The following is a 26779-nucleotide window of genomic DNA, read 5'->3' as shown; positions in this document are numbered from 1 at the left end:
CAGACAGTGGGAGGGGATGGAAGTCTTGCTGCTTCCTGGGGAGGGAGGCCTCACCCTGGGGTCTGGGCCCCTGAGGCAGGCAGGGTGGACACTGGCAGAGCCCAGGCCCAGGCTGCATTGAGTTAAGGGGCGCTGAGCAGGGTTGGGGGGCTCTGGAGGGGAGTGCAGCCCCCCGGGGCCTCACCTCGGAGATGGGCGTGGCCTGCTCCACCTGCACCTCAGTGGAGCTGGTGATCTCAGGGTTGGAGGTGTCCAGGATCTCCACCGCCAGGCCCAGCATGAGGCGGGCGCGGAAGGACACGCCCTCCCCCAGGCCCTCGTTCAGGTCCTGATGCTCATCTAGCAGCGTGTAATTGCGTGTGGAGCCGTACATGTTCACCCAGGCGGGGCCCAGCGTGGGCAGGAAGCCTGTGGGCAGGGGTGCAGGGGGTCAAGGGCTCGCTCAGGTGGAGAGACCTGTTTTGGGGCTCCCGGCCCACACCTCCTGGCTGCTGAGCTGAGGGAAGTGTCTGAGGCAGCAGAGGGCCTGCAGCTGCGGGGCTCACAGGGGGCTGCGGGGCGAGCTGTGTCTGCTGTTTGTGGGCGGCTGTGGGGTGGCCGTCTCACTTCTGGGGCACTTCCCTGTGTTTGTTTATTCTCTGCAGGAGCTTGAGCTGGCGGTGGGGCTCCACATACACACATATCCATTTCTGTGGAGCAAAGTCATGGTCCCTGCTTTCTAGTACCTGTTGCAGGGTGGCCTACGATCTTCCTAGAGGACAAACTCACCTTCTTAGCTCCCCAGCAAGGCCTTCCAGCCCTTTGCTGTCTGTGCAGACCTGCGTTCCACCGGGGTGTCACTTGCTTTTGCACACCCCTCCTTTCCTCTCCAAAGGAGAGGTTCTCTGTCTCTGTGTCTCTGTCTCTACCTGTTAAACTCTCTTCCTCCATGAAGTGCCCCTCCCCCCAATTCCTCAGTTCAGTTCTGTCACTCAGTCATGTCCTACTCTTTGCAACCCCATGGACTGCAGCACACCAGGCTTCCCTGTCCATCACCAACTGCTGGAGCTTGCTCAAACTCATGTCCATCGAGTCGATGATGCCATCTAACCATCTCATCCTCTGTCATCCCCTTCTCCTCCTGCCTTCAATCTTTCCCAGCATCAGAGTCTTTTCCAACGAGTCAGTTCTTCACATCAGGTGGCCAAAGTATTGGAGTTTCAGCTTCAGCATCAGTCCTTCCAATGAATATTCAGGACTGATTTCCTTTAGGATGGACTGGTTGGATCTCCTTGCAGTTCAAGGGACTCTCAAGAGTCTTCTCCAGCTCTCTCTCTCCTGCGTGTGGGTGCTCTTTCTCTCTCTCTCTCCCCTGCCCCCCACCGCATGCTCCCCCACTCTCTTCTCTTCGAGTCTTTGGGTTGGCATGCCCTCACGCTTCGAGGATGGATTCTCCTGCTATCTTCTAAATAAAATAGAGCTGTAACACTGATTTGCCTAAGAGCTATAACACGATTTGTCCAAGACCTGAGAGCTGTGATGTGCCGAGGGCTTTAATGTCCGTCACTCCAAATCTTTGTTGTCACGAGACAGAGAACTGAGGAACATAGACTCGCGTGACATCTATGGTGCCGGACTCGGGTTTAACCTGGCTGAAACAATCTCCGCGCGGAAGAGGCCAAGCACAGCAGGAGCCCAACTCAGGGAAGCTCCCACGCTAGAAGCGGAAGGCGACGAAACCCAGTGCAGGGGAAGGCCCATCATGCTGGAAACCGGGACAGCGATAAACGAACTCAGCAGAAAGCTCATGTGGCCCAGTCTCAGATTCCAGAAGACCTCCAGTTAAGGTTGTGCTCTGCCCCCTTCCCTCCTGTTTCATGCTCTTTTCCTGAGCCCCATCCAGACCCACAAGGTTGCCTCTACAATCTTCTGGAGAGACAACCAGAAAATAGCTGGCCTTGGGAGGGAAATACTCTATAAATACCCGACCCCCTAATCCTACCCAGTACTGGTCACACTGGAGATCTTGGGGACTCCCAACTCCAGTCCGGGGGTCCCAGGAGGTCATCACGCCTTGACCTGCCTAGGGATCTGGTCCTCGAAAGGTTGTCACTCCTCAACCTGCTTGGGGATCCACTAGTCCCAGGGGCCCCAGGAGGTCGTCACGCCTCGACCTGCCCAGGGACCCAATTCTTGGGAGGCCATCAGTCCTCCACCTGCCCGGGGATTCGATCTCTAGGAGGCTGTCACTCCTCAGCCTGCCTGGGGATCTGCACCCTGAACCGGGCACGCCTGGCTCTCAGGTTGCAACAGTTCTGGGTAGGATAAGCTCCAGAAAGACTCACCCCTAAGGAAGTCCACTCATGAAAACAAAAAAGCCTATAACTTGTGGGACTGTGCCCAATCTCAGCAATAACTCAGTAGCCCAATGAAAACCCCATTGCCTTTCTGGAAAGGCTAAAAGAGGCACTCCAAAAGTTTACCAATCTGGACTTAGACTCTTACGAAGGATAGGTGATTTTAAAAGACAAATTTCTGTCCCAATGTGCATCAGATATCAGAATTAAGTTACAACATCTACAACAGCAGGACCCTGCTGCCTCTTTAGATGAGATGGTCCAGATAGCCACCAATACCTTTTATAACAGAGAATAGGAGAAGGAGGCCAAGGCCCAGGAGAAGGAGAGAAAGAAAGAGACAAGGCATGCCCAGATGCTGGCCGCCCTCCAGAGAAGCCCTATGGCAAACCCCGAGTCCTTGAAGGACAAGGCACGAGACATGCCTGATCTGTAGACAGGCAGGGCATTGGGCCAAAAAGTGTCCAAACCGTGACAAGTCTCCTAGAACGGCTTGCCGCAAATGCTGTCAACTGGGACACTGGGCGGCACTCTGCCCTCAGGACCCAAGAGCCTCAAGGTCAAGCGCCAAGCCTACCCTCACGATTGTTCAAGAGGACTGAAATGGCCCACTCCAGGCAGCCCGCCTGTCACAGATAACCACCACGGGGCTGGAGCCAAGGGTGCAACTGGATGTGGCAGAAACCTTGGACCACTGGACAAAACCCCGAGAGGAATTGTCAGAAGATCCCGACCAATCCTGAGGAAATCTGGTACACTGATGGAAGCAGCTTTGCTTGGATGGAACAAGAAGAGCCGGGTCATCCAGAGGACCCAAGACATGGTGGTTACTAGTGGACTTCCCACAGTACTTCTTCATTCCATGTGGACTCCTTCAAGGGCAGTGAGCATCACAGCTTCCCTTGAACTTCGTCTGGGTAAGTCTTGGCCTTACCCAAGAAAGTTTCATGCCTGTCTACTCTGAATTTCTTTTGTGGTATTGACATGGTTGTTTTGAAATGTAATTTACTTTCCAGTAATGTAAAATGTATGGAAAACTCCTAGCAATGGGAAAAAGTACTCACATTTGCCATATCATCTAAAATAGTCTATGTATTTTATCCAAAAGGGGTGCCTTCTCCTGCAGAACCAGCATATAGCCTCCAACATCAGGAAATCATATGGTTTCTACATTATAATGTAATCCACAGCCCCACTTCCACTTTTAGCAATTGTTCAAGTGTATGAATATATCTTTTTTTGCATCCTCAAAAAAAAAAAAAAAAAGAGTCTTCTCCAACATCACAGTTCAAAAGCATCAATTCTTCGGTGCTCAGCTTTCTTTATAGTCCAATTCTCACATCCATACATGACTACTGGAGAAACCATAGCTTTGACTAGACGGACCTTTGTTGGCAAAGTAATTTCTCTGCTTTTTAACATGCTGTCTAGGTTTGTCTTAGCTTTTCTTCCAAGGAGCAAGCATCTTTTAATTTCATGACTGCAGTCACCATCTGACGTGATTTTGGAACCCCCAAAATAAAGTCTGTCACTGTTTCCATTGTTTCCCCATCTATTTGCCATGAGGTGATGGGACCAGATGCCATGATCTTGGTTTTTTGAATGCTGAGTTTTAAGCCAGCTTTTTCACTCTCCTCTTTCACTTTCATCAAGAGGCTCTTTAGTTCTTTGCTTTCTGCCCCAATTCCTAGTCCCAACTGTTTTTTCTCCCGTTAGGATTTGTTGTGTCTCATGTGTAGCATGGATCCAATTCTGCCTTATGTGTTTTGTTTTTGTTTTGCTTAGTTTATAAAAAAACTAGTCAGAGTTGTATCTGACTCTGTGACCCCATGGACTGTAGCCTGACAGGCTCCTCTGTCCATAGAATCCTCCAGGCGAGAATACTGGAGTGGGTAGCATTCCCTTCTCCAGGGAATCTTTCTGACCCTGGGATTGAACCCGGGTCTCCTGAATTGCAGGAGCTCATTGTTTACCGTCTGAGCTACCAGGAAAGCCCACAGTTTATAAAAAATATAGCATTTAAAAAACTGAGACATACTTCACATAACATAAAATTCACCACTTTATAGGACACATTTCAGTGGTCTTCAGGGCATTCACTGCATTGTGCAACCACCCAGGACATTTCACCCCCTCAGGAAACCCCGTACCTCTCAGTAGTCTGTCCCAATTCCCTCCTCTTCCCACCTCCTGGCAACCGCTCATCTGCTTTCTGCCTCTATGTATTTACTTCCTCTAGACTTTTCATACAAACGGAACCATACAATCTGTGGCTTTTGTGCCTTCTGTCTCAGGTTTCGAGCATTTGGTAGCACACCCGTCTGCCTCATCCCCAGGGAGCATCATGAGAACAGGATGGATTCCTCCCTTGCTCTGTATCCCTGGTCCCCAGCTCAATGCTCTGGTCCTACAAGTCAATAGATAGGTGCTATGGCGGTAGGACACACATATATGGGCTCCCCAGGTGGTGCAGTGGTAAAGAATCTGCCTGCCAATACAGGAGACGCAAGGGATGTGGGTTCCATCCCTGGGTCAGGAGTATCCCCTGGAGTAGGAAATGGCAACCCACTCCAGTATTCGTGCCTGGAAAATTCCACAGGCACAAATGGGCTACAGTCCATGGGGTTGCAAAGAGTCAGACACGACTGGAGTGACTGAATGTGTGCGCACGTGCACACCTCCCGCACCCCCCCCCCCGCATAATATGTATATAATTACTATTATTTTTATTTTACAGATGACAAAACAGGTATAAAGCTCATGAAACTTCTAGCTGTCAGAGTTGGAGTTCAAATCCAGGCAGCCTGGCTCAGTGGGCCCAGGCAGCTCTGTGCAGACCTGACCCTTCCCTGGAGGCAAGGGCTGCTGATGAAGGCCGGTGGCACCTTTAAGTCCGAGGTGTGGGACAGAGCTGGTGGTGTGGTGGTGGTGGTGTGTGTGTGTGTGTGTGCACGCGCATGTGTGTGGAGGGGTCTCCTGTACCCACTTCCTTTAGCCCCAAGTCCCACCTCCAGTCCCCAGCTGCTGACCTTTGTCTCCATCGTTGGAAATCTTGCGCAGGTCAATGAAGTGGGTGCCGATGGCCACGTCATTGACCTTATCCGAGTCCCGGATCTGCACCTTCATGCGCTTGCAGAGTGGGGGGAACAGGTCTGTGAAGACCACCTGTTCATTCCACAGTGGCTCGTAGCTGCTTTTCTGCACTGAAGTCTTGCCCTGGTGGGAGGGAGAGAGAGTCAGGATTCGTGTACCTGCCTGAGTGTGCACATGTGCATCTATGTCTGTGTGTGTGTATGTGTTACGAGTGTGCATGTGGGGGGTGTGTGTGTGTACGTGTGTGTACTTATCTCCATCCTCTTCTCCACCCCAGTCTCTCTAGCCCTTCTCCCTCCCAGTGCCCCCCACCCTCAGTGCTTGGTGACCTGGGGGCGGGGGATAATCCCTAAGGCCCAGCCTGGCCCCAGCCCGGCCCCTCTGAGCTGTACTCCCTCATCTCTCTCTCCCTACTTCTCGAGGTGATGCGCCAAGGTGATCAAAGGCCAGCCTCGTGGCTTCTGATTTTGCCTCATGTTCATCCCCAGGACCCCACGCCCAGTCCCTTGCACCTCACCCCACTCCCAGCCTCCTGCACCCCAATACCTTCTGGCCGGCGAAGAAGACTTGCACATAGGGGTCAACCAGATCCTTGTTCTCACCAGTGAAAGCCTTCTTCACATTGGCCATGAGGCTTGTGTTCATGCGGGGCAGCCCCTCTGCTCGGTAGATCTTCACGTAGAACCGGGCCCACTGGCGTTCAGGGGGCACCCCTTCAGGGAGCAACAAGTTCCTGCCGGCATGAACAGCTAGGGCTGTGGTGGCCACACCTGGCCGACTCCTGCCCCGACATCCCCATGCCTCTGGGGCCCAGGACCACAAGTGAAGGACGGCTGAGAAGGTCCATAGCAGAACTGAAGACACTGGAGTGCAGGGCACCTGCTTCTTGTGGGATCCTGGGCAAATCTCCCCATCTCTCTAAGCCTCAGTTTCCCCAGCTTTAAGATGGGAATAATAACATGCACCTCCCATGGATACGATAAGGCTCAAACAGATGAAAATATATGAGTACTTTGTGTCACATCTTTTGTCTTCTATGCAAAAACCTCACCAGTGGTCCCTCTCTCTCTCCCTGGCTCAAGCAAGGCGTGATCCACTGGATCCTGGATTTTTCCCACTGAATCCAGACAAGGTTCCAGAATATTTCTGAAAAGCCCCTGGCAACTCCCTGGAATTGCTTCAGAAAACAAAATCCCTTTGCTCTCCTGGGTGTAGACTCAAGGCCTCGCAGCTCTGGGAATCCACACTTTTCCCCCAAGTTTCTCATAGTCGGCAGCGTGCATGTCAAATGACTGTCACTCTCGACTCTCCCCCAGTCCTTTCTGCCCCATGAGGAGAGTCCCCAGACACCAAGGCTGGCCCTGGCCTCAGTCCTTCCAGGGAGAGCAGGGCCATCTGGGTGGGCGGATAAGGGAGATGGAAGGTGAGGTCTCTGGGCCAAGTCCACCCTGAGGGGCTCCCTTTGCACCCCAGGAAGAGTTGGGCCAGATCTCCAGGGGCGGGGCGGGGATGGGAGCTCACCCCTCAATGTCATCCTCATCCGTCTCGTTGGCCTTGTGGGGAGTCTTAATGTTGTCTCCCTTGCCCACCACAGCGACATCGCACTTCACGTAGCCCTTCAGCCCCGCGGAGATGTCGTCAGGGTCGGACAAGACGGCCCACTTGTGGTGGAACTGGTGCTCTGTGGTGGCAAGAAGCGGGGGCTGTCCGGCTGGCCTTACTCAGGGCTGCAGCCACCCTTGGGACAGGCCGTGGAGGCCAGGTCATCAGGTCCTGGGGCCCTGGGGCCACAGTGCTGCCTGCCTCAGGACCCGGGAGGCAGAGGTCCCTGAGTAAGGGTGGCCGAGGCAAGGTCCCAGCTCTGGCCATGCCCCCAGATGTGTGGTATGGCTTCAGATGGAGGAATGTCCTGACTGGTTTCTTGGCCTGCAGCCCTCCTGTCCCCAATCCCTTCAGCCAATCTCCACACGGCTGCCAGACAAAGCCCTTAAAGAGACCCTCCCTCTCTCACTCCCCATTTCAAACCCACCTGAGGCTCCCCAGCGCTTGGGGGAAAGACTGCCGACCTTAGCATCCCCTGTGGGGCCTCCTGATGCAGCTCTCCTTAGCCCCCAGTGTTCATCCTACCCTTCCCCTGTGCTCCTGCCAGGTATAGCTGTTGACCCCTCTCTGAATAGTTCAGATTGCTGTTTCACACCCCCAAGGCTCTGTGGCTGCTGTACTTTTATCTTGGATGCACCCATCCCTTCTGTTCCACGCCCCAACCCTCTGGCTCCCTATTCAAACTTCTAATCCTTTTGTTGGTGTGTCTCCTCTTCCATGCAGCCTTCCCTGACTTCCTCAGAAGAGCTGATCCTGGCCCCTTTCCATATGTACATCTCCTGTTTCCTGCGACTATCTACTTACTGTCTGTCTCCAATTGCAGACCGAAAGCCTCCTAGAGACAGGGACAAGTAGTGTCCCCCCAAAGCTCCTAGGACCCAGGACAGGGTGGAGGAAAGACCAGATGTCAGAGGAGGAGGCTAATCTAGGATGGGTCTGCCCCTTCAGGTTGACTGCGAGCACAGCCTATACAAAGGGCATGTTGTCCTCTGATTTTGTGTGGGCCCTGGAATCTCCCGGACTCAGAACTTTCCTCTTCCCTCCACTCCTCTTTCAATTTCAACTACAGTTCACACCTGTTCCCAGCAAGGCTCTGTCCCCATTTGCTTCTGTGAGATGTGTTAGGGGCTGCATGCATGACCCGTGCTCCTGGAGCCGTGGGCACCAATACTGACCCAGCCACGCAGCTACTCACCTGGCTGGGAGTACACGGTTCCCACGTCCATTTTGAAGGACCCCACCAGAGTGCCGCTGCGCAGCAGGTTCTTGGAGTGAATCACCTTCCGGGCAGAACCACCAGCCGTCGATCAGGTGGGATGGGGCTGAGGCCATGGGGCAGGGAAGGGCTGACTGATAGAGGGCACCCCCCCCCAACTCTTTGTGGGGAAGTGAGTTTCAGGTCAAGCAGGAGGGTGTCTGGCAGGGCAGGGGTATCTCTCTGAGGCTTAGCATCAGCCCCTTCTGCCTCGCCAGTGTTTTGCTGGCTTCCAGGTACATGTGAGCAGATTGTACACTGCACAGAATGATGTGGCTAAGGGAGTGAGAGGGGCCCAACTCCAGCCTGTGCCCTGCTTGGCTGGCTGTGCATCTTTTTATGGCTGTGCCGTCCTATGGCTGGCCTGCCCAGAGAGGGTGCCCTTTTCAAGGCTGCACTAAAGTACAGTTTGAGCTAAGAGCCCCACCTGCTGGGCACTGCTCCCCACTCACCGAGATCTTGATGATCTTGTCGAACATGACATCAGGAGAGACGTGGAAGTCAAAGACGAAGTACTAGATGGGGAAAGACCCAGGCCTGCTGTCACTCGGCAGGCTGAGGCTCAGTGCCAGGCCCCTCTGTCCTGGCATTGCTGGTCTGCACTGGTCCATGCCCCCTGAGCCCCGAAGTTTGGATAAGTAGAAGGGGCAACCACTAGTCCCCCTGACCACAGCTCTCAGGGGCAGTGAGGAGTCATGTGGCCCTGAGCAACTCATTGTTCTGAACCTTAGCATCCTGAGCTGTCAAATGGACGTAATGACACCCCCCACGTAGAGTCTTATTATGAGGTTTGATGAGATACATATAAGATACTGTAAGATACACTGTAATTGTGTAGGTCCCATAGACATCACCATTAAACCACAAGGCTGCCTAGAAAATGCCCCCCAAGTTTGGAGGTGTTAAAATGTAAAGTAAGCTGAGACTTAGAACTGAGAGCTGATGAACTTAATCTGCTATAAACACAAATGCTGTGGGCACGATCGGTCCTCTCCAGCTGGGAGCTGCCACTCATGGTGCTGTGCCTGCCCACGTCTCCTGGCCTCGGGGTGCAGGCCCTGGGGATGAGAGTGTGGGCAGTGAGCAGAAAGCCTGCTGCTTTGGTGAACTCATGGGCAGGGAGACAGAAGAAATGTTGAAGTGTTTGGAGTAAATGAGGAGAATCTGTTCTTGTTGCTGGGGGCTCACACTAGATCACTGTGGGTAAAAGTGCAGTTTTAGAGCCACAAAGCCTGAGCTTTCACTGTTGGGCCAATCGCTTCCTTTTCAGAATCTCAGTTTTCACCTCTGTGATGGGGGATAATAAACCAGGGCCTCCAAGTGGAACCACTCTGGGACAGCGGTCTTGTCATTGCTGGGAGGCGTGATTGTGAATCTAAATATGATGACCTGGGTCAAGGAACTTCCCTGGGGATCCAGTGGCTAAGACTCTATGCTCCCAATGCAAGGGGCCTGGGTTTGATCACTGGTCAGGGAACTAGATCCCACATGCCACAACTAGAGATCCTGAGTGCTGCAACTAAGACTTGCTGTTTAGTTGCTAAGTGGTGTCCGACTCTTTTGCGACCCTATGGACTGTAGTCCGCCAAGCTCCTCTGTCCACTGGATTCTCCAGGCAAGAATACTGGAGTGGGTTGCCATTTCCTTCTCCAGGGAATCTTCCTGATCCAGGTATCAAACCCATGTCTCCTGCATCTCCTGCATAGGCAGATGGATTCTTTACCACTGCGCCACCTGGGAAGCCCCAGATATAAATACAGAGCTTGGAAAATGGTTTCTAGGCTGGAACTAGGAGGTGTCCTGTTTGCAGCTCCCATGTTGCCAGTCATGAGCCTGGTGCAGAGCAGAGGCCCAGTGTATCTCTGTTTCATCTTTTGGATAAATATCCATTCAGAAAAGTGTTACCAAAGCCCTTCAAGTACAAGGCAGGCCCTGGAGTGGGCTATAGTGATGCAGGAGATCAGGAGCCTCCTGGGTTGGATATGAAGGACCGAATGGAATTCAGGGATGTTATTGTCAAAGAGAGGGGAATGCCCTGACCTCTAACCTAGAGAGTACAGGGAAGGACATTTGAGCTGGGCTCTGCAGAGTGAGTAGGAGTTTTCTGAGGAGCCACCAAGTGGGGAGATCAGTTCTGTTTCCTTGGAAGGGGGAAGCCACTTGAATGAAACATGAGGTGCACGGACCTGGTGCAAGGTGAGCTCTCCAGTCAGCCAGACAGGCCTCCACCACTATCATATAACCGTGGAAGACTGTGGGGGCCCTGTCTCCATATCTGTTAGGGAAAAATAGACCTTATCTAGGCCGGAGGCTTTTCCAGTCAGGGATGTGTCCTGACCTAAGGTCAGAGATGTCGAGCCTGAGTTTCCTGACTCCTGGGAAGGATGTCACATGGGGCCGAGGGGGTCCTGAACAGCAGTGTCCCCAGCCTGGGACCTGCGGGAAACCAGCTATGAGAGTGGGGCCTCTCTCTGATTGTTTAGGAGATTTCAGTCAGGCCTGGCCTCAGGCTGGGTCCCTGTGAAGGGCAGAGACAGGCCTGGGTTTTACTCCTGCAGGTGCCCTGCTGGGGCCTCCCACAGTTTCCAGAGAGATGCCCCCACCTCTGAGAAGCAGACCCTCACCACACCCAGGATGGACACTGAGATGCGGGATGCCCATGCCTCACTAGGGCCAGCCTGGCACAGCTCACTGCCTGGAGCCACTGACAAGCAGCCTGGAGGCCCCTCTCGGAAAGGGAGGGCCACAGTGGCCAGGTCAGTGACTTTTGGGTTAGGCTGGTGTGTGCTCATGTATCTGAGGGCCATGCTTCACCATAGCTGATTAAGATGGGCCCCTCCCTGGAGCCCAGGCTCTGAGGCTGTGTCCGGCGGGGTGGGGTGGCCATCCGAGATGACAGAGCACAGTGCGTGGAGGCAGAACAGTCTGGACCCTGCTCTGTCTATAATACTCTCTGTGATCTCAGCCCTTTTCATAGTGTGGCCTCAGTCTCCTCTGTAAGGTGGAGAGACTGAACTAGAAGGTCTCTGAGATTCTGTAACCTCAATGTGGCCTCAGACAGCTGCAATGAACAGCAGTGGGGACCAGGCCTTTCCCCTCCCACTCCCCAAGCGTCATGGCCAGTGGTCTGGAAGGACCTCGCAGAGATTCAGGCACCCAGAATGGCAGCTGAGCAGAAAGCATGCACACACAGAACTTGACTCTGGCACTTGGCACCTGGGCCAGGTCTTTCTCCAGGAGCCTCAATGTCCCTTGTATAAAACGGGATTGATGGTGACAACTTCTGATAGTGTGAGAGTCAGAAGAGATGATGCACCTAAAGCATTTAGAAGAGGGCCCCGCACACAGCAAGCACTCATTAATGGTTCTAGTCCCCCCATGGGCCAGGGCTGGAAGGAGGTTGCCCTGCCCCAGGGCTCTGGCTGGGGAAAGAGCTGGGACCAGGCCTCACAGGTGTGAGGTTCACTCACTGGCACTGGTGGGAGCAGCACTAGGGAGGACAGCGGCCGGGTTCCTTTCACAGGGTGACCCTGGCCAGACCAGGGTCAGGCTGGGTCTGGACTGGAGGTTCAGAGGCCGTGGCACTCAGCATGCTGGGGGTTGTAACAGGTGGACCAAGGTCACCCGGCTGGTAGCCCTTTGTGACTCTTGAGTCCCAGCTTCTCCTATTGGCCCTATGGGGCCGGGGCCCAGGCTCTGCCACAGTTTGGAGGACTCTTCCCCACCCCGGGCCCCAGGGCTGACCTCATTATAGTAGGGGCAGTTAGTGGACTCCTTCATGGAGGTGTACTTCTTGTCATCGCCCACCTCCACACACACCACGGGGTCCATGTTCAAGCCCACCAGCTGCCGAGCCTCGATGACTGTGACGCTGACCTGCGGGCAGGAAAAAGGGGAAATGAGAAGGAAAGCCTGTGAACTCGGGTTTTGCAGGAGTCAGAGCCTGGCTGGTACCAGTCTGAGCATTGCTGAATCTGCTGGTGATCCTGGGTCGTTCCCCACCAAGCCTCAGTGCCCTCATTTATAAGGAAGGGAGTGAACTGGATCACCTCCAAGCAGGTGTGCACCAGAATTACCAGGGGGAGGGGGAGGGGAAGGAGGCGGGGGTTGGTGGTTAAAGACCCTGAGGCCCCCACACCACACTCCAGACCAACCCAACCCAATCTTGGGAGGGGATGGAGGAGTGCTGTCCAGCATCTGTATTTTTAAAGCTCCCAGATGATTCCAAGAGTTTTCACTGGCATCAGTGGCCCTGCCGCACAGAGGGCTGCAAACCCACTCCCATCCCCCAAGATTCTGTGCACTCAAGAATTAAGCTTTCTAAGTCTCCATTAACATACATTTAGTTTTCTACTCCAGCACTTTTCATTTGAGTCCTGCAAGCCTCGGATATCTCTTTTTTTTTAATTTCTGGAATTTGGCCCCTTTCCATATTCCTGGTTTCCCTTCTTTTAATTTCTTTGAGTGCCAGTAAGGCTTTGGTGCCCAGCTGGAGCACATTTTTTTTTTTTTGTCTTGATACTTGTATGTTGTGTGCAGTCTGTATTTTTTCAGTGGTGTCCACCTCTCTGGAATCATACTTTTCTATACTAGCAACTCATTTTTCAGTTGTTCATCCATTTGACATATATTTACATATACTGTGGTGTTGGAGAAGACTCTTGAGAGTCCCTTGGACTGCAAGGAGATCCAACCAGTCCATCCTAAAGGAGATCAGTCCTGGGTGTTCATTGGAGGGACTGATGTTGAAGCTGAAACTCCAATACTTTGGCCACCTGATGTGAAGAGCTGATTCATTTGAAAAGACCTTGATGCTGGGAAAGATTGAAGGCAGGAGGAGAAGGGCATGACAGAGGATGAGATGGTTGGATGGCATCACTGACACAATGGACATGGGTTTGGGTGGACTCCGAGAGTTGGTGATGGACAGGGAGGCCTGTTGTGCTGCGGTTCATGGGGTTGCAAAGAGTCGGACACGACTGAACGACTGGACGGAACTGAACTGAACAGAGAGAGAGACGTGTGAGTATGTATGCATGTGTGCATAGTTTTCATGAACTCTCATTTTAAGCCATCAGTTGTTGCTGAATCTGGAGGTGTCAAGCCCCACTAGGGTAGCCATGATAAATAGGAAGACTTGGGGGTTCCTGAAATGACGATGAGCCTCAGTTTTCTCGGCTTTAAGTGGAGACACCTCCTATCCATAAATTTGCCTGAGGTTTGAATGAGATAATGTGCATTGAAGTGCTTTGTAAATTGTAGAAAGTCTGGAAGCTGTGAGCTCTTGTTATAAATGGCTTCTCAATAGAACTTACCTTCAGTTAATTGGTTGAGTCCCAGGCAGGTAGGGTCGTGTGTGACGCTTAAGTCTCTGGAACTTGCACTTTAACAAAATAGCCTATGCTGACCTAGTATTAGCATTTCCCTCAGCACTCTTCTAATGAAACCGTATGAGTTGCTTTTTATGCTTCTCATCTTGGAAAGTTGGTATTTTAATTGCTGTGCTTTGATGCAACTGCTAAATACGATTTTTACTCAAGAGAATTATTTTCCCTTTTCATGAAAAAGAATAGCCTTGAAAATTATCTTCCACTGCGTCCATCAAAGTCTTATAAATATCTGAAGGCCAAGAAAAATCCACACATTAAAACTAATGATGTTAAAAAAATAGAAACCCTGATGACAACGAGAACGTTGCCAAGCAAGTATACAGAACTAGAAACTGAATATTTACTAATTGAAGTAACACTTGAACTATGAAAGCAAGCATGTGAACTTGAGGTTCTAAAGGGAATGGAGCTGAGAATATGGAGCTCTGAAGGAGTTTACCATTTCTTCAGGGAGCTAAAAGCAAAATAGAGAGCCCCCTGAGAAGTTTACTTCTCAGAGAAGAAAGTAAACAGACACTAGAAGTCCTTCCAGAACATTCTTTGCATAGTAGTTTATAGAATTTTAAACTCTGTGAAACTCTTTTTTACCAAAGAGTTTTTTTTTTTTAATTTCATTTCCCCCCACAACTAACCAATCCCCTCTCCTCCATAAAAAAATGAAAACATTTTCAAGACTAGTAACTCAAGACTAGGAAGTAGACAAACACATTGTTGGCATAATAAGGTACTAAAGAGATGCCATCAGGAGATTCGTCCCTGCAATGTGAGAAGTTGATTGGCTTCTCTGTTTTTCATCCAGAGACCCAGCCATAATGATGGCCTTTTTGCCCCCTTGTCCTCTTCAGGAGCAGAGGACTCCTGTCTTTCCATGATGGAAGAGAAGGCAATTACAGCCACAAAGGGACCAACAGACCAGCTAACCAGGGAAACTATTGGTGGCTGGCTATTACATCTTCTTATCCCAAGATAAAGAACACGATCCCCAGGTGGCTTCATGAAAGTCATCACCAGGAACAATGCTGAGTGTGAACCTGTACCTCTGTCTTGGGAGAACCCATGAGTCATGGTGCTCTCTGACCTGCCCCTGAGGGATCAGATAGGGCTGCAAGAACATGGGTGGGAGCTTGAGATGAGATTAGTGCTGCTCTGCTGAAACATCCTTTACCTTCTCTTGTCTCCAGGTGACAGGGATGTGATATGTTCAGTTGTGCATTTTGAGAAGACCATTCCAGTGGTGGTGTAGAGGATGGTGTGGAGGAGGCAATATGAGGACAGGGAGACCAGATAGGAAGTGGGTGCCACATTGTGCTTGAGCTGGGGAGATGACATGGGGATGAGAACTGGAGAGATGTTTGGAGGTAACACTGTATATGATCTTGGTGCCAGGAAGAGAGGGTACAGCTCAAGACTCCATGACCCACCAAGAACATGTCTGCCAAGTGCCACGCTTTGCCCATTCTGATGGGCAAACTGCATATTCCCAGGGAGGAAGCTGTGGCTTCTTGCTTTTGAGATATCGATAATCAGGAAAGGGTTTACATATAACATGCATTCTAAAAAGCAGAGACATTACTTTGCCAACAAAGGTCCATCTAGTCAAGGCTATGATTTTTCCAGTAGTCACGTATGGATGTGAGAGTTGGACTGTGAAGAAAGCTGAGCGCCGAAGAATTGATGCTTTTGAACTGTGGTGTTGGAGAAGACTCTTGAGAGTCCCTTGGACTGCAAGGAGATCCAACCAGTCCATTCTGAAGGAGATCAGCCCTGGGTGTTCATTGGAAGAACTGATGTTGAAGCTGAAACTTCAGTACTTTGGCCACCTAATGCAAAGAGCTGACTCATTGGAAAAGACCTTGATGCTGGGAAAGATTGAAGGCGGGAGGAGAAGGGCATGATAGAGGATGAGATGGTTGGATGGCATCACTGACTCAATGGACATGAGTTTGGGTAAACTCCGGGAGTTGGTGATGGACAGGGAGGCCTGACATGCTGCAGTCCATGGGATTGCAAAGAGTCGGACACGACCGAGCGAATGAACTGAACTGAACTGAAACAGAAGAAACAAAGGGCCTTGGGACCTCGTTTCAGAGTTACCCAATCTTTAGGATGGTTCTCGGCCCTGAGGATCCTTTCTGGATCTGAGTTCAGCTAAGTTCCTCTGGCTGAGGTCTTTTTAACTCGTCAAAGCCAAGCTCTCCGAGAGAGTAAAGTCTTTCCGATAGGTTTTCTTGCTTTATGCATTGCACTCATTGAAAACAAGAATAATCCCACATTTTCACCCTCACAGCTCTCTCTCCAAGTATGTTAACACTTACAGTTGAGATGTGAACCAATCTGTCAGGGAATGCTGTGTTACCAGGCTAAACATGAATACAACTGCTTTGTTCAGTTTGGAATGTTTACAAAGTCTTCGGAGGCAGACTGTCCGGTCCACTTAAAGTCTCTGGCAAGAAGCAGTTTGAGAGAGCTTTTGAAAGCATGCAGTAAGCAGTAAAGATGAACAGAGAACAGAGGCAGAGATGGTCCTCAATTATTTGTTCTGACGATGGGATAGGACACCCGCAGGACTGACCCTTGTTTCTAGCTTTGAATAACTGCATAACCTGGGGCAAGCTCCTTATCTACCCTGCGCCTCAGGTTCTCACCAATGAAATGCAGCAATACCGATGTTTGGGTGGTTGTTAAGATTTTATTAACTTAAACAGTTACACTAGTCACAACAATAACAATGGCACCATTTTCTATGTGCCCTTATGTGGCAGACTGGTGACACTGTGGAGCGAACGGTATCTGACTATGAGGGTCTTTGTTCTTTGGAATTTTTTCTCTTCTCAGTTCGGAGCATAACCCTGAGCCCAGTGTCCTGGAAAAGCCCTCAGAAGTGTTAGAATGTTCTGTGCCTGGGTTTTGGCAGAGGTGAGGAGGTGACATTCCCAAATGTCCTAGGAGCTCAGTGGTGTGATGCTGTCTGAAACCACAGGGGCAGGTCTGCTTGACATGGCCCAGGGTGAATTTTCAATCCCCTGGGAAGATGGAATTTTCAAGCCAACTGGATGAAAACAAACCCAAGCAAGGATTCAGGGAGACAAGGTATGTCCTTGAGGATCTTTGACTAGAGGTACCTGCTACAGAGAAAGGTGGTGTCTAGTCCTAAATATCCTCTCCTGAGTGAGGTGAGGTCAGCTGCCCTTAAAGAAGGTGCATAAGGCCTGGGAAGTCAAAGATCAAACCCTGACACAGGAAGAGGTATTCTGATTCTGGGGCCTGGCACTGGACCTAGGCAGGATGGACAAAGGCATTCAGGTGGGGTCTGCTGAAGGCTCTAACTCCCCTGACCAGCCAGCATTCTCACTCAATTCTAGGAATGCCCAGCAGCCTTCCACAGCAGCTGGGCCTTGTTAGCCCCTAAGGGAGGGTCCAGAGGAATGCATGGTCCTTGGACCCTTCTCGTTTGCCGTTTATAAATAAGTACTAGGTGATTCGCTTTCTACATTAGCCTTTTGTGAGTTATGTTAGTGTAACTCAGTCTCTCAGGTTCCAATCAACTCTGGGAGAAGAGACAAAATTGAGGGTCTGGCCCTGCAAAGCTGCAGATGAGGCCTGGAGCTGGGAGGGCTGCACGGGGGCCCTCTGCCCATGGGGCACTCTCCCCGTAGCTCCCAGCCATGCTCCACCCCACTTGCACTGGTGGCCACATTAGCAATCTCACAGCTGCAAATCTCTCCAGATCTCAGCCATTTGGTCTCCAGTTTTAGAAACATACAAATAAAAAAATTAAGTGTTAATTTCAGAAAATACAGAGACGTAAAAAGAAGAACCCCCCCCCCCCCTCATTCTCAGCTTCTATAGATAGCCAGGATTGACATTACTTCTGGTATTAAAATAATACAAAGCAATAATTTAGGAAAAAATCACACCAAATAATCTATATATTTCTTTAGAGGCCTTCATTTTAAATGTTTTTGTGAAGTTATTTGGTCTGTTTAAGTTTTTTCTAAGTCCCTCTCACTTTATAAAGTCCATTACAAAATCCTAAGAGACCTTTGACCAGCATAAGCAGAGTCCACACCCTCCTTTTTGGGTCTGTACCCTTCTACTTATGACACTGTGTCCTTTTTGGGTCTCTATCTCTCTACTTATGACACTGTGACCACAGTGCTTGAACAGTAAGGAGATCAGACCAGTAAATCCTAAAGGAAATCAACCTTGAATATTCATTGGAAGGGCTGATGCTGAAGCTGAAGCTCCAATACTTTGGCCACCTGATGTGAAGAGTGGACTCATTGGAAAAGACCCTGATGCTGGGGAAGATCGAAGGCAAAAGGAGAAGAGCAGGACAGAGGATGAGATGGTTAGATAGCATCATTGACTCAGTGGACATGAGTTTGAGCAAACTCCAGGAGACAGTGGAGGACAGGGAAGCCTGGTGTGCTGCAGTTCATAAGGTCGAAAAGAGTCCGACACGACTTAGAGACTGAACAACAACAACCAGTGCTTCCCAGGAACAAGCTTAACTTGGTAATTTATATTCAGCTTGTGGTTCTTTATGACCCCCCACCCCCCATATCCATGCCTCCAGAGTCTAAAACACTCATCTGGCAAGAACCACCTGCGAGAGAGTCAGAAAGACATGAGGACTCTTGCCTCGTACCTGGTAGTCCATGGGCCGCCCGGCACTTGGCTCCATCTTGATGTCTGGCTTAGACCTGAGAAGGAGAATGTACTGTCAGGCTGGGTGTAAGGGTACTGCTTGCAGGGGAGGAGGGCACTGGCAGTGGTTAGACCTTGGAGAAGGGAAGAGGACAGAGTCATGATTGTCAAACACTCCAGGACTGCCAAACAGGAAGGGGATTAGTGGTTCTCAGAGGCTCTAATAGAGAGGACTAACCAATGGCAGAAGTAAAAGGAGGCAGGTCATTAGGTCAACAGATTCAAGTGTTGGGCAGCCCTGTGATTTCCCTTTGCCCGGAGGTATTCAATGACCTGGGAACAGCCCCCTGCCTTTGCAGGGAGGGAGGTGAGGGAGATATCCAGGAAAAGAAGAAAGGGGCAAAGTTAGGAAGGAGCTGTCCATGGGCTCTGATTCTTCTCCACCCCAATTCCAAATATAGCAAGCTAGGCCTGCCTGACCTGGTGAAGCCAACCAGGGCTGCGAGGCTCCTGCCCACTTACCGCTTGTTGGAGACATTGGTGGTGAGGGCTGTGACGGATGCTAGCGACACAGAGTCAGGGTCCAGCCCATCCCCCAGCCGAATGGCCAGGCGGTCAAGGTCCTCCATCTCCAGAACAGCTGGTTCATCTGGGGAAAAGGGAGGACTAGTTAGGTGGACCGGATAGTGGGCTAGTGATGGTGTTTCCTCTTTTGCTTCGGCATCCAGGAAGCTAATAGTCAATTTCCAGGTTTACTTGGTGGCATCTACTTAGAATGTTATAGTCTGCTTATCTGCAGTGTTTCTGACCTAATTTTGATCTTTAACAGATATTGTATCTGGCCTTGCCTTTTAATTTTAATTGAATATAACTCATTCCTGGAGAAGGAAATGGCAACCCACTCCAGTATTCTTGCCTGGGAAATCCCATAGACCGAGGAGCCTGTAAGGCTACAGTCCACGGGGTTGCAAGAGTCAGACATGACTAGTGACTAAACCACCACCACAATTCACTATGCAATTACTGAATATCCTTTGTGGAAGAAGGTTAGGAATAAAGAATCCATACTTATGTATCTTCTATCAATGGCTACCATTTACTGAGTGGCTACTACATGTCAGGCATAATGCTAGGCACTTTATACACGTATCTCTAGCTCTCATAATCTTCATAGTCATATCTTGCCAATATAGGTACTATTCTCACATCACAGACAAAGAAATTGAGACTCAGGAAGGAACTTATCTTTGTAAAATAGCTGATGGACTTCAGAACCTAACCCTGTACTGATGTGTATTAATCCAATGAGATGAAGGAATGATGATTCTGAGAGGCTACCCAAGGATGATGGGTTTGAGTCTCAGCCAGCAGGTCTACCCTCTCCAATCTAGGAAGGAGAAAGGCACAGCTGGAATATACGTGGGAGCAAAATATAAGGAGAGAGATTCTGGGACCAGTGGGCCACATGGGGGATGCTGGGAGAGAAGCCAGGAGCCCTGAGGATGGTGGACGTGTAATCCACAGACCTGGCTTAGAAAGCTACACACAGCTCCGCTGTACTTCCATTTCTCCCCTTAAACAGCTGTCGTGTCCCCTCACTTGTGCCACAGGCCACTCCAGTCTTCCATACCCACCCTGCTTCTCTCCCCCAAGGCGGTCCCTGCAGCCCCCTCAGAGGGAACTGGGTTAATGTTGGGCAGAGAGTCCTGCCATGGAGCAGGCATTCTCAGGAGTCTGATTTTCCCATAGAAACAGGGAATTGGCCAAATAATTTTCTTCTTCTTCTTCTTCTTTTTTTTTTTTTTTGTTATTCCCTCCTCTGATTAAAAATTCCTAGGCTTCTGTGTGAAGGATGGAAGCCAAGAGGGCAGGAGGAGCCCACTAGACAGAGGTCTCTGCTGCTGCTGTTTTAGAGCGGAGGAAATGTGGTACCCACCTCCAGCCCTCGGAGCGCCCCCTTCTGGAGGACCACTCTCAGGACAGGGTTTCTCTGACAACTAATGGGAGGCCAGGCCTCTCCCAGGTGGCTCCTCTGGCCAATAGCAGGAGAGCCCACTGGGAGGCCGCTCGCGGAGCGGAGGGGTCTCGTCCCTGGTAGGCGCGGAGAGCGGGGTGAACTAGACCTTGGTCAGGGGCACGCATCCGTACCTTGTCTTTGGGGTTCCTCTTTGTGAGGCCGGTTCTTGCCGAGCTTCATGGCGGAGAACACGCTCCTCCCGGCTCTGTGAGGGGGCAGCCAGAATGAGGTGGAGGGAGATGGACGTCAGGAGGAAGACACACAGACGATAGAAGAGTAAAACCCGAGAGAACTCGTAAGGGAAAGGAAGATCCAAGCCCCAGCCCCTTATCTACTGGTCCTGAGATATCCTGGGGGCCATACTTCCCAAATTGGGAGCCCTGAAGAAGAACTAGGGCAGAGGAACCTCCGTCATATCCTCCTTCCCCATGCCTTCACACCATTAAGGAGCAGGTTGGGGACAGCGACCACAAGAAGGTGGGTTTCAGGTGGAAAAAACCGTTTCAACTGAAGCCTGTCAGGGTCCTAATCCCAGACCCCTCAGTTCAGTGTTAGAGCTCTGAGCTCCACCAGTGGGCAAGGCTCATCCTTTCCCACCGTGGCCGTACTTCGGCTGGATGCAAAGAAAGTCAGACAACGAGAGACAAAGCATCAGAACAGAATGGCAGAAACAGGACTCAGAGGGGCAGAGCTGATGAGCAGGTAGGAGGTGTGGTTGAAACTAGCTGCTTAGTTCTCAGACAGCCCTGGTACTCAAAGCCTGCCTTTGTGTCCTTGGATTCTCCTTGATCCCCAGTGAAAAGGAGATGGGCCCTTTCCTGTCTCTATCTTTGGTTTTACCCTTTTTGCCTGTCCCTTCTCACTCCAGGCAACCCCCCCTCCCCCACCGTCCCCCACCGCCTTCTGCCAACCTCCAGGAATGTATGGCAGGCTCCATAGTTCCTACCTCTTCCTCTGTTGGTCTGGCCTTGTGACCCCGGGTGAAGGGCCTTGCAGTCAGGAGAGCTGACGAAAGGGGGCAGGGGGTCCTTACTGTCCCTCCAGTGATGTCCCTGCAGCCGAGCTTGCGATCCTAGCTCCAGGAGGGACCAGGAGTAGGACCAGCAGGGGGTAAAGTGCAGTATTCCATTACCCTGTCAATATTGCATGAGCTGGACACCTGACTCCCTGCACTTCCCATTCTCCCTCCTCCTGGCTCTGCCCCTGTCAACCTGGGCCCCATCCCTAGGTGGGGCAGGGTGCAGACTCTAACCCTGAGCTCACGTATAGCAGAGCCCACCCATCTTTGGCTCAGGCATCTCCCAGTGGAGCTATGGTTCCCCAAGAACTCCTGTTCTTTATGTTGGGTCATGTGAGATTCTGGAAAACCTTCTGTCCTTGTAGAGATGGCCTAGAAACTTCAAGCCCCTCTACTTAGGGTTGGGGAGCCAATCTCATCCTCCAAACCTGGCCCTAATCTAGCTACAGGCCTTTTCTTTACTCTATATGCTCAGCCAGACATGGAGAAGTGTGTTAGGAGAGCAACTAAGAACCACTTCTTCATGTGGCACCAGTTCACAGTTTAGGAAACACTGGCATCTTGATGGTTTCCTAAAAAGGCATGAGGCAGGTGAAGGAAGGTTGGGGAAACACTGATCTCTTTGCACTCTACAGCATCATGTTATCTGGGGCATATCAACAGGAGGAGAGGGAGAAAAGTCACTTTAAAAAAAGAAACCCAAAGCCTTTGGAATTATCTTTAAAAGTTTCTCCCCAGTAAGAGACAATATAACTTTCCTTGAGCAACTAATCTGGGCCAAAGACTTTTCCAGATGTTTGCTGATTTCATCTTCATGGCAGTCCTGGGAGGGACTACAGTCCCATGTGTCCGGGGAGGGCCATATGCTTCTCCTCTTTCAACCCATGAAAAACCTGAGGCTCAGAGAGTTGGGATGGAAGCTCCCGTCTCCCAGGGCGGCAGTACTTCCAACTGCATCCTTGATGCTGTAGGGTCGCACTTCTCTGGGGGTGCAAATCCCACATTTTGACCATTGGGAATGGTGGTTGAAAGTCTCCAAGAACCAGCATAGCTTGCTGATGAGGAAAGATGTCATCTTGAAGAGTCCCAGGGACCATGTTTACAAAGAGGGGACTCATGGAAAAATAATCTAAGCATCAATACATTTTGGGGAGAGAAGGCTATAAATATTAAATCACCAGTGACCTAACACTGAACAGATCAATGAGCCTGTTAAAAACAGTCATAGAGTGGTGAGAAAGGAACCATCTTGCCTGGCTTACAACGCATCATCCTGTGAGATTTCTCCCTGCTTGGTGGCCTTGGTGGCCTACAGGGCAGGGGTGCCAGCTGTACTCTGACTGCAACAGGAAATGAGCCTAGTGGGGCCCTGTCTCTGCTTCCTGTCTCAGTGTTTGGGTTTCCTTTCCTCCCAGCCTTGCTGCTCTCCTGGATAACTGAGGAGTGTCCTGGAGGGCCCTGTGCTGACCGTGTACAATCACTACTTGGCCATTCCTGGGCTGTGTCATCCTCAGAGTCCCCAGCCCCAGTCCATGTATGACCTACATGCTGCCATCACACGCAGTCTGCTCTAGCCACACAGTCCTCATCCCCCACCCCACTCCCGCCTTAATGTCCCCCAGGAAAGTGCTCTGAGATGGTAGGTCAAAGCCAGGTGTCAGGTCAGAGTAGACCCTGCCTGGAGAAGCCAGCTACTCTGCATCCTGGGATGGGTGGGATCTAGCCCTGCTGTCTGAGGCCCAGAGGAGGTTTGGGTGGCAGGGAATTGTGGATTTCTGATGCTGATCCCAAGGACCCACCCAAGTGGAAAAGGGCCTGGGCTTCCCTTAGGCAGTTATGGCCCTTGAATTTGAAAGTCATTTTATTTCTTAAAACAAACATATTTGGAAGCAAACATTGAGACTTAAAAAAAAAACACACTATACTTATTCAACCATTGTCTACCAGAAAGTGAAAGTGTTAGTTGCTCAGTGCCTGACTCTTTGCGACCCTGTGGATTAGGGCCCTCCAGGCTCTTCTATTCCTGGGATTCTCCAGGCAAGAATACTGGAGTGGGTTGCCATTTCTTTCTCCAGGGGATCTTCCTAACCTAGGGATCGAACCGGGGTCTCCTGCATTGCAGGCAGATTCTTAACCATCTGAGCCACCAGGGAAGCCTGACTATTGTCTACTAGACCCTGAAGCAATTCAAAGAAGAAACTCCTCTCCCTAGACCTTGCATAATTTTAACTATCTCAAGTGGATAAGCTCATTGATGGGACTCCTATGTGTCTGGGAGTATCTCAGAATGGAGACATCCTTTAAAAAAATGCATAATGTGTAGGATAAGTGTAATTCCCAGATTCTTACTGTAGGCTCTGGACCTATTTGTTTCTCTTAGACCTGCTTTTCATTCCTGTGAACTGTGAGAAGTAGAGCAGGATGCCATTGGCTATCACTGCCCTTTGTAATCCTCTGATTGATGACACATCATAATTCACTATAGAAAAAGCTTTTGGGCTTCCCTGGTGGCTCAGTGGTAAAGAATCCATCTGCCGATGCAGGATACATGGGTTCGATCCCTGGTTCCAGGAAGATCCCACATGCTGCAGAGCAACTAAGCTGGTGTGCCTCAACTATTGAGCCTGTGCTCTAGAGCCCAGGAGCTGAAACTACTGAGCCCATGTGCTGAAACTACCGAAACCCGTGTGCCCTAGGGCCCATGCTCTGCAACGAGAGAAGCCCCTGCAATGAGAAGCCGTGCGCCACAACCAGAGAGTAGCCCCCACCGGCCACAGCCAGAGAAAAGTCCTCACAGCAATGAGGACCCAGCAAGGCCAAAAAAGTAATTAAAAAAAAAAAAAAAGCTTTGAAAAAAGAAAAAGCTTTTTCTGCTTATCAGTTCCCAGAAATCAGCATGCATGTTTCTCTTGGCAAAGGGTAAAGGTTATTTTTCAAATAAATGTTAACTTAATCAGGGAATTTTAAAGATTACCCACTTTGTATTAAAGATTTGGATTTCAAAAAAGGTAAATTGTTGGTTAGGTTACTGACCTACTGATGTTTGTTTGTTCCAAATTCTGCATTTTGTCTAGAAGGTTCTCCAATTGCTAAAGATGTAGTATGGTCAGAAACAGACGAATACAACAAGCCAATAATCAACTTGGTGTACAACCACTTTGCAACCAAGTGGCTCCTTATTCGTAGCTGCATGAAAACAGGAAAAGCAGGAGGCCAGGGAGGTGGGCTTCTCAGGACCCTCTGAGGGTTTGTGGTCACAGCTGAGCTTTCCCATCACTGGATTCATGGCAGTCATAATGATATGCACCCGCAATTTAGACTGCTAGTTCTCTCTAGAGAGAAGTCTTTAAAGTTAGTTCACTCATTTTAAATTTTTTTTTTCATTTATGGACCTAATGATCTCTTTGCTTGTTCCATGGCTCAGAACTAGAAGAATGTCTTTGTAGTTGGGTAAAGCTCCTTGGGGAGAGACTGGAACTCTTCAATGATGACTTGGAGACATTCGACAAACTAGACTGTGTGAGCTGAGTCCCACTCAGTCAGGTGTCTGTGTTATCCTGGAGGTTGTGACTTAGAGGGGTGGGACTGGAATTGAACCAACTGAGGCCGTGGCTTCTTCAGGGCTTCTGCCCTCCAACCACCTGCAGCGGGAACTGTCAGGGCTCATTAGCTCAGTTCAGCTCAGTTCAGTTACTCAGTCGTGTCCGACTCTTTGTGACCCCATGGACTGCAGCATGCCAGGCCTCCCTGTTCATCACCAACTCTCAGAGCTGAGCTCATTAGCTCAGGCCTCAGGAAATTGGGAGAAACAAATTCCTACCTAAGAGATGGCTTCCCTGGTGGCTCAGAAAGTAAAGAATCTGTCTGCAATGCAGGAGACCCAGGTTTGATCCCTGGGTCAGGAAGATCCCCCGGAGAAGGGAATGGTAACCCACTCCAGTATTCTTGCCTGGAGGATCCCCTGGACAGAGAGGAGCCTGACAGGCTAAGTCCATAGGGTCACAAAGAGTTGGACATGACTGAGTGACTAACTTTACCTAAGAGACACAGGATTTGTGGAAATAGAGGTTTCCTTTTATTTCTCCTCAGTAGAGACAGAAACTAACAAGTCTTGCCACACAATAACCTTTCAGAGATTTAAAACAGTTCCCACAGTTTTTCTTCTTCAAGCTAAAGAATTTTGACTTATTTAATCTCTTTTTAGAAATCCCTAAGGCTCTACACATTAAGATAAGAATAATAAATGCCAGTTATGTGAATTGGAAATGGCAGAACATTAGGATGGGGTCGTGCTAGGGAACCAGCATTTACTATGGGCCTACTACATGCTCTCACTGAGGCACCCCTTCGTCCAGTTGTGGCCAAAGGGGTCAGGTCAGTCTGAATCCCTTGGGGTCCAGCCCAGGACAGACTGCAGAGCTAGAAATCAAGAAGGGTCTTAGAGCATCGCTGATCTCAGACAGAGAGGCTAGGGGGCTGGCAGCTTGTGTGTGTCTCATACAAACCTTTTATGTCCAATTGTCCATGTAGAAACCTGAGCCCGAGCCCTCTCCCTAGGTGGGACCCTGAGCTCAGCATCTGCCATCATCTCCCACAGCCCCCAAGATCTGGTTCCCTGGCTCCCTCTCCAAGCCTGATACATGCTCAGCCTGCAGCTTCTTCCCTTGTTTGTAACCTGGCAAACTCTCTGACCCTTCGGGTCTCTGAGCCTGAGTTTCCCCTCTCAGTGCTGCTGCCTTGTCATCATGTTTTTTTGCTCATGTATAACAAGTGGGAATTGGAGTTCGTGCTTTCATTAAACGAGGCTGCGAGTCCCTGGGATCTTAATGCAAGCAGTACACAAGCCCCCATCAGTGCTCATCACTTCAGACTCCTGTACACACAATTCTGCTGTCGCCATGCTAACCTCAGGTCGATTGATTTTTAACTTATTTTGGATCACCGTTCTGAGCAAATCTCTTAACATCTCTGGGGCTCAGTTTCCCTATCTGGAAAATAAAGACCACACTCTTGGCTTTTTGGCTTTTGTTGGTGTGTTTGGAGAACTGAGAGTGTAATCAAGGGCTCTAAACTTCCTGGGCCTACTGTAAACTCTGGGTCAGGAGTTAAATGCCCTGGGTTTTATTTAGTCTCAGCTCTGCTGCTCTTCTGGGGCTCAGATCTGTCATCTGCAAGAATGGGTGTTGGAGCAGAGGCCCCCTCCAGTGTGCTCAACCCTGACTGCCACTCCCCTTGTGAATTCCCTGTGATGCTAGAAGGTCCTTGAGGTGACACGAGCTCTGGGGGAGCCTGGGGGACCCACTTGTCACTCCCCCTGCCATCAGGCCTTGAGACTTCCCAGTACCTTGTGGTGGCCCCTCCCCATCTGGAAGCACCTCCTTCTTTCCCTCTGGGGAATGGAGACAGTGAAGACCACAG

General features: G+C 50.5%; 1 protein-coding gene across 2 annotated transcripts in view; it reads right to left on the bottom strand.

The window, feature by feature from the left end:
• OTOF (otoferlin) overlaps positions 1-26779 on the bottom strand; it is a 91915-nt gene that overhangs the window by 21585 nt on the left and 43551 nt on the right. For both annotated transcript variants that reach the window (XM_006046218.4, XM_044926148.2), the window contains 10 exons: positions 20475-20548; positions 18849-18975; positions 18328-18382; positions 12031-12162; positions 8739-8801; positions 8227-8311; positions 6951-7110; positions 5976-6162; positions 5366-5552; positions 185-408 (listed from right to left, as the gene is read on the bottom strand). In XM_006046218.4, coding sequence (XP_006046280.2) covers positions 185-408; positions 5366-5552; positions 5976-6162; positions 6951-7110; positions 8227-8311; positions 8739-8801; positions 12031-12162; positions 18328-18382; positions 18849-18975; positions 20475-20548 — 1294 coding nt within the window. The remainder of the gene's footprint in view (positions 1-184; positions 409-5365; positions 5553-5975; positions 6163-6950; positions 7111-8226; positions 8312-8738; positions 8802-12030; positions 12163-18327; positions 18383-18848; positions 18976-20474; positions 20549-26779) is intronic.

This window comes from Bubalus bubalis, chromosome 12 (assembly GCF_019923935.1).
Source record: "Bubalus bubalis isolate 160015118507 breed Murrah chromosome 12, NDDB_SH_1, whole genome shotgun sequence".
Lineage (NCBI taxonomy): Eukaryota > Metazoa > Chordata > Mammalia > Artiodactyla > Bovidae > Bubalus > Bubalus bubalis.
Note: the sequence above shows the minus strand (reverse complement) of the source record. Positions and strands in the feature narration are given on the sequence as shown.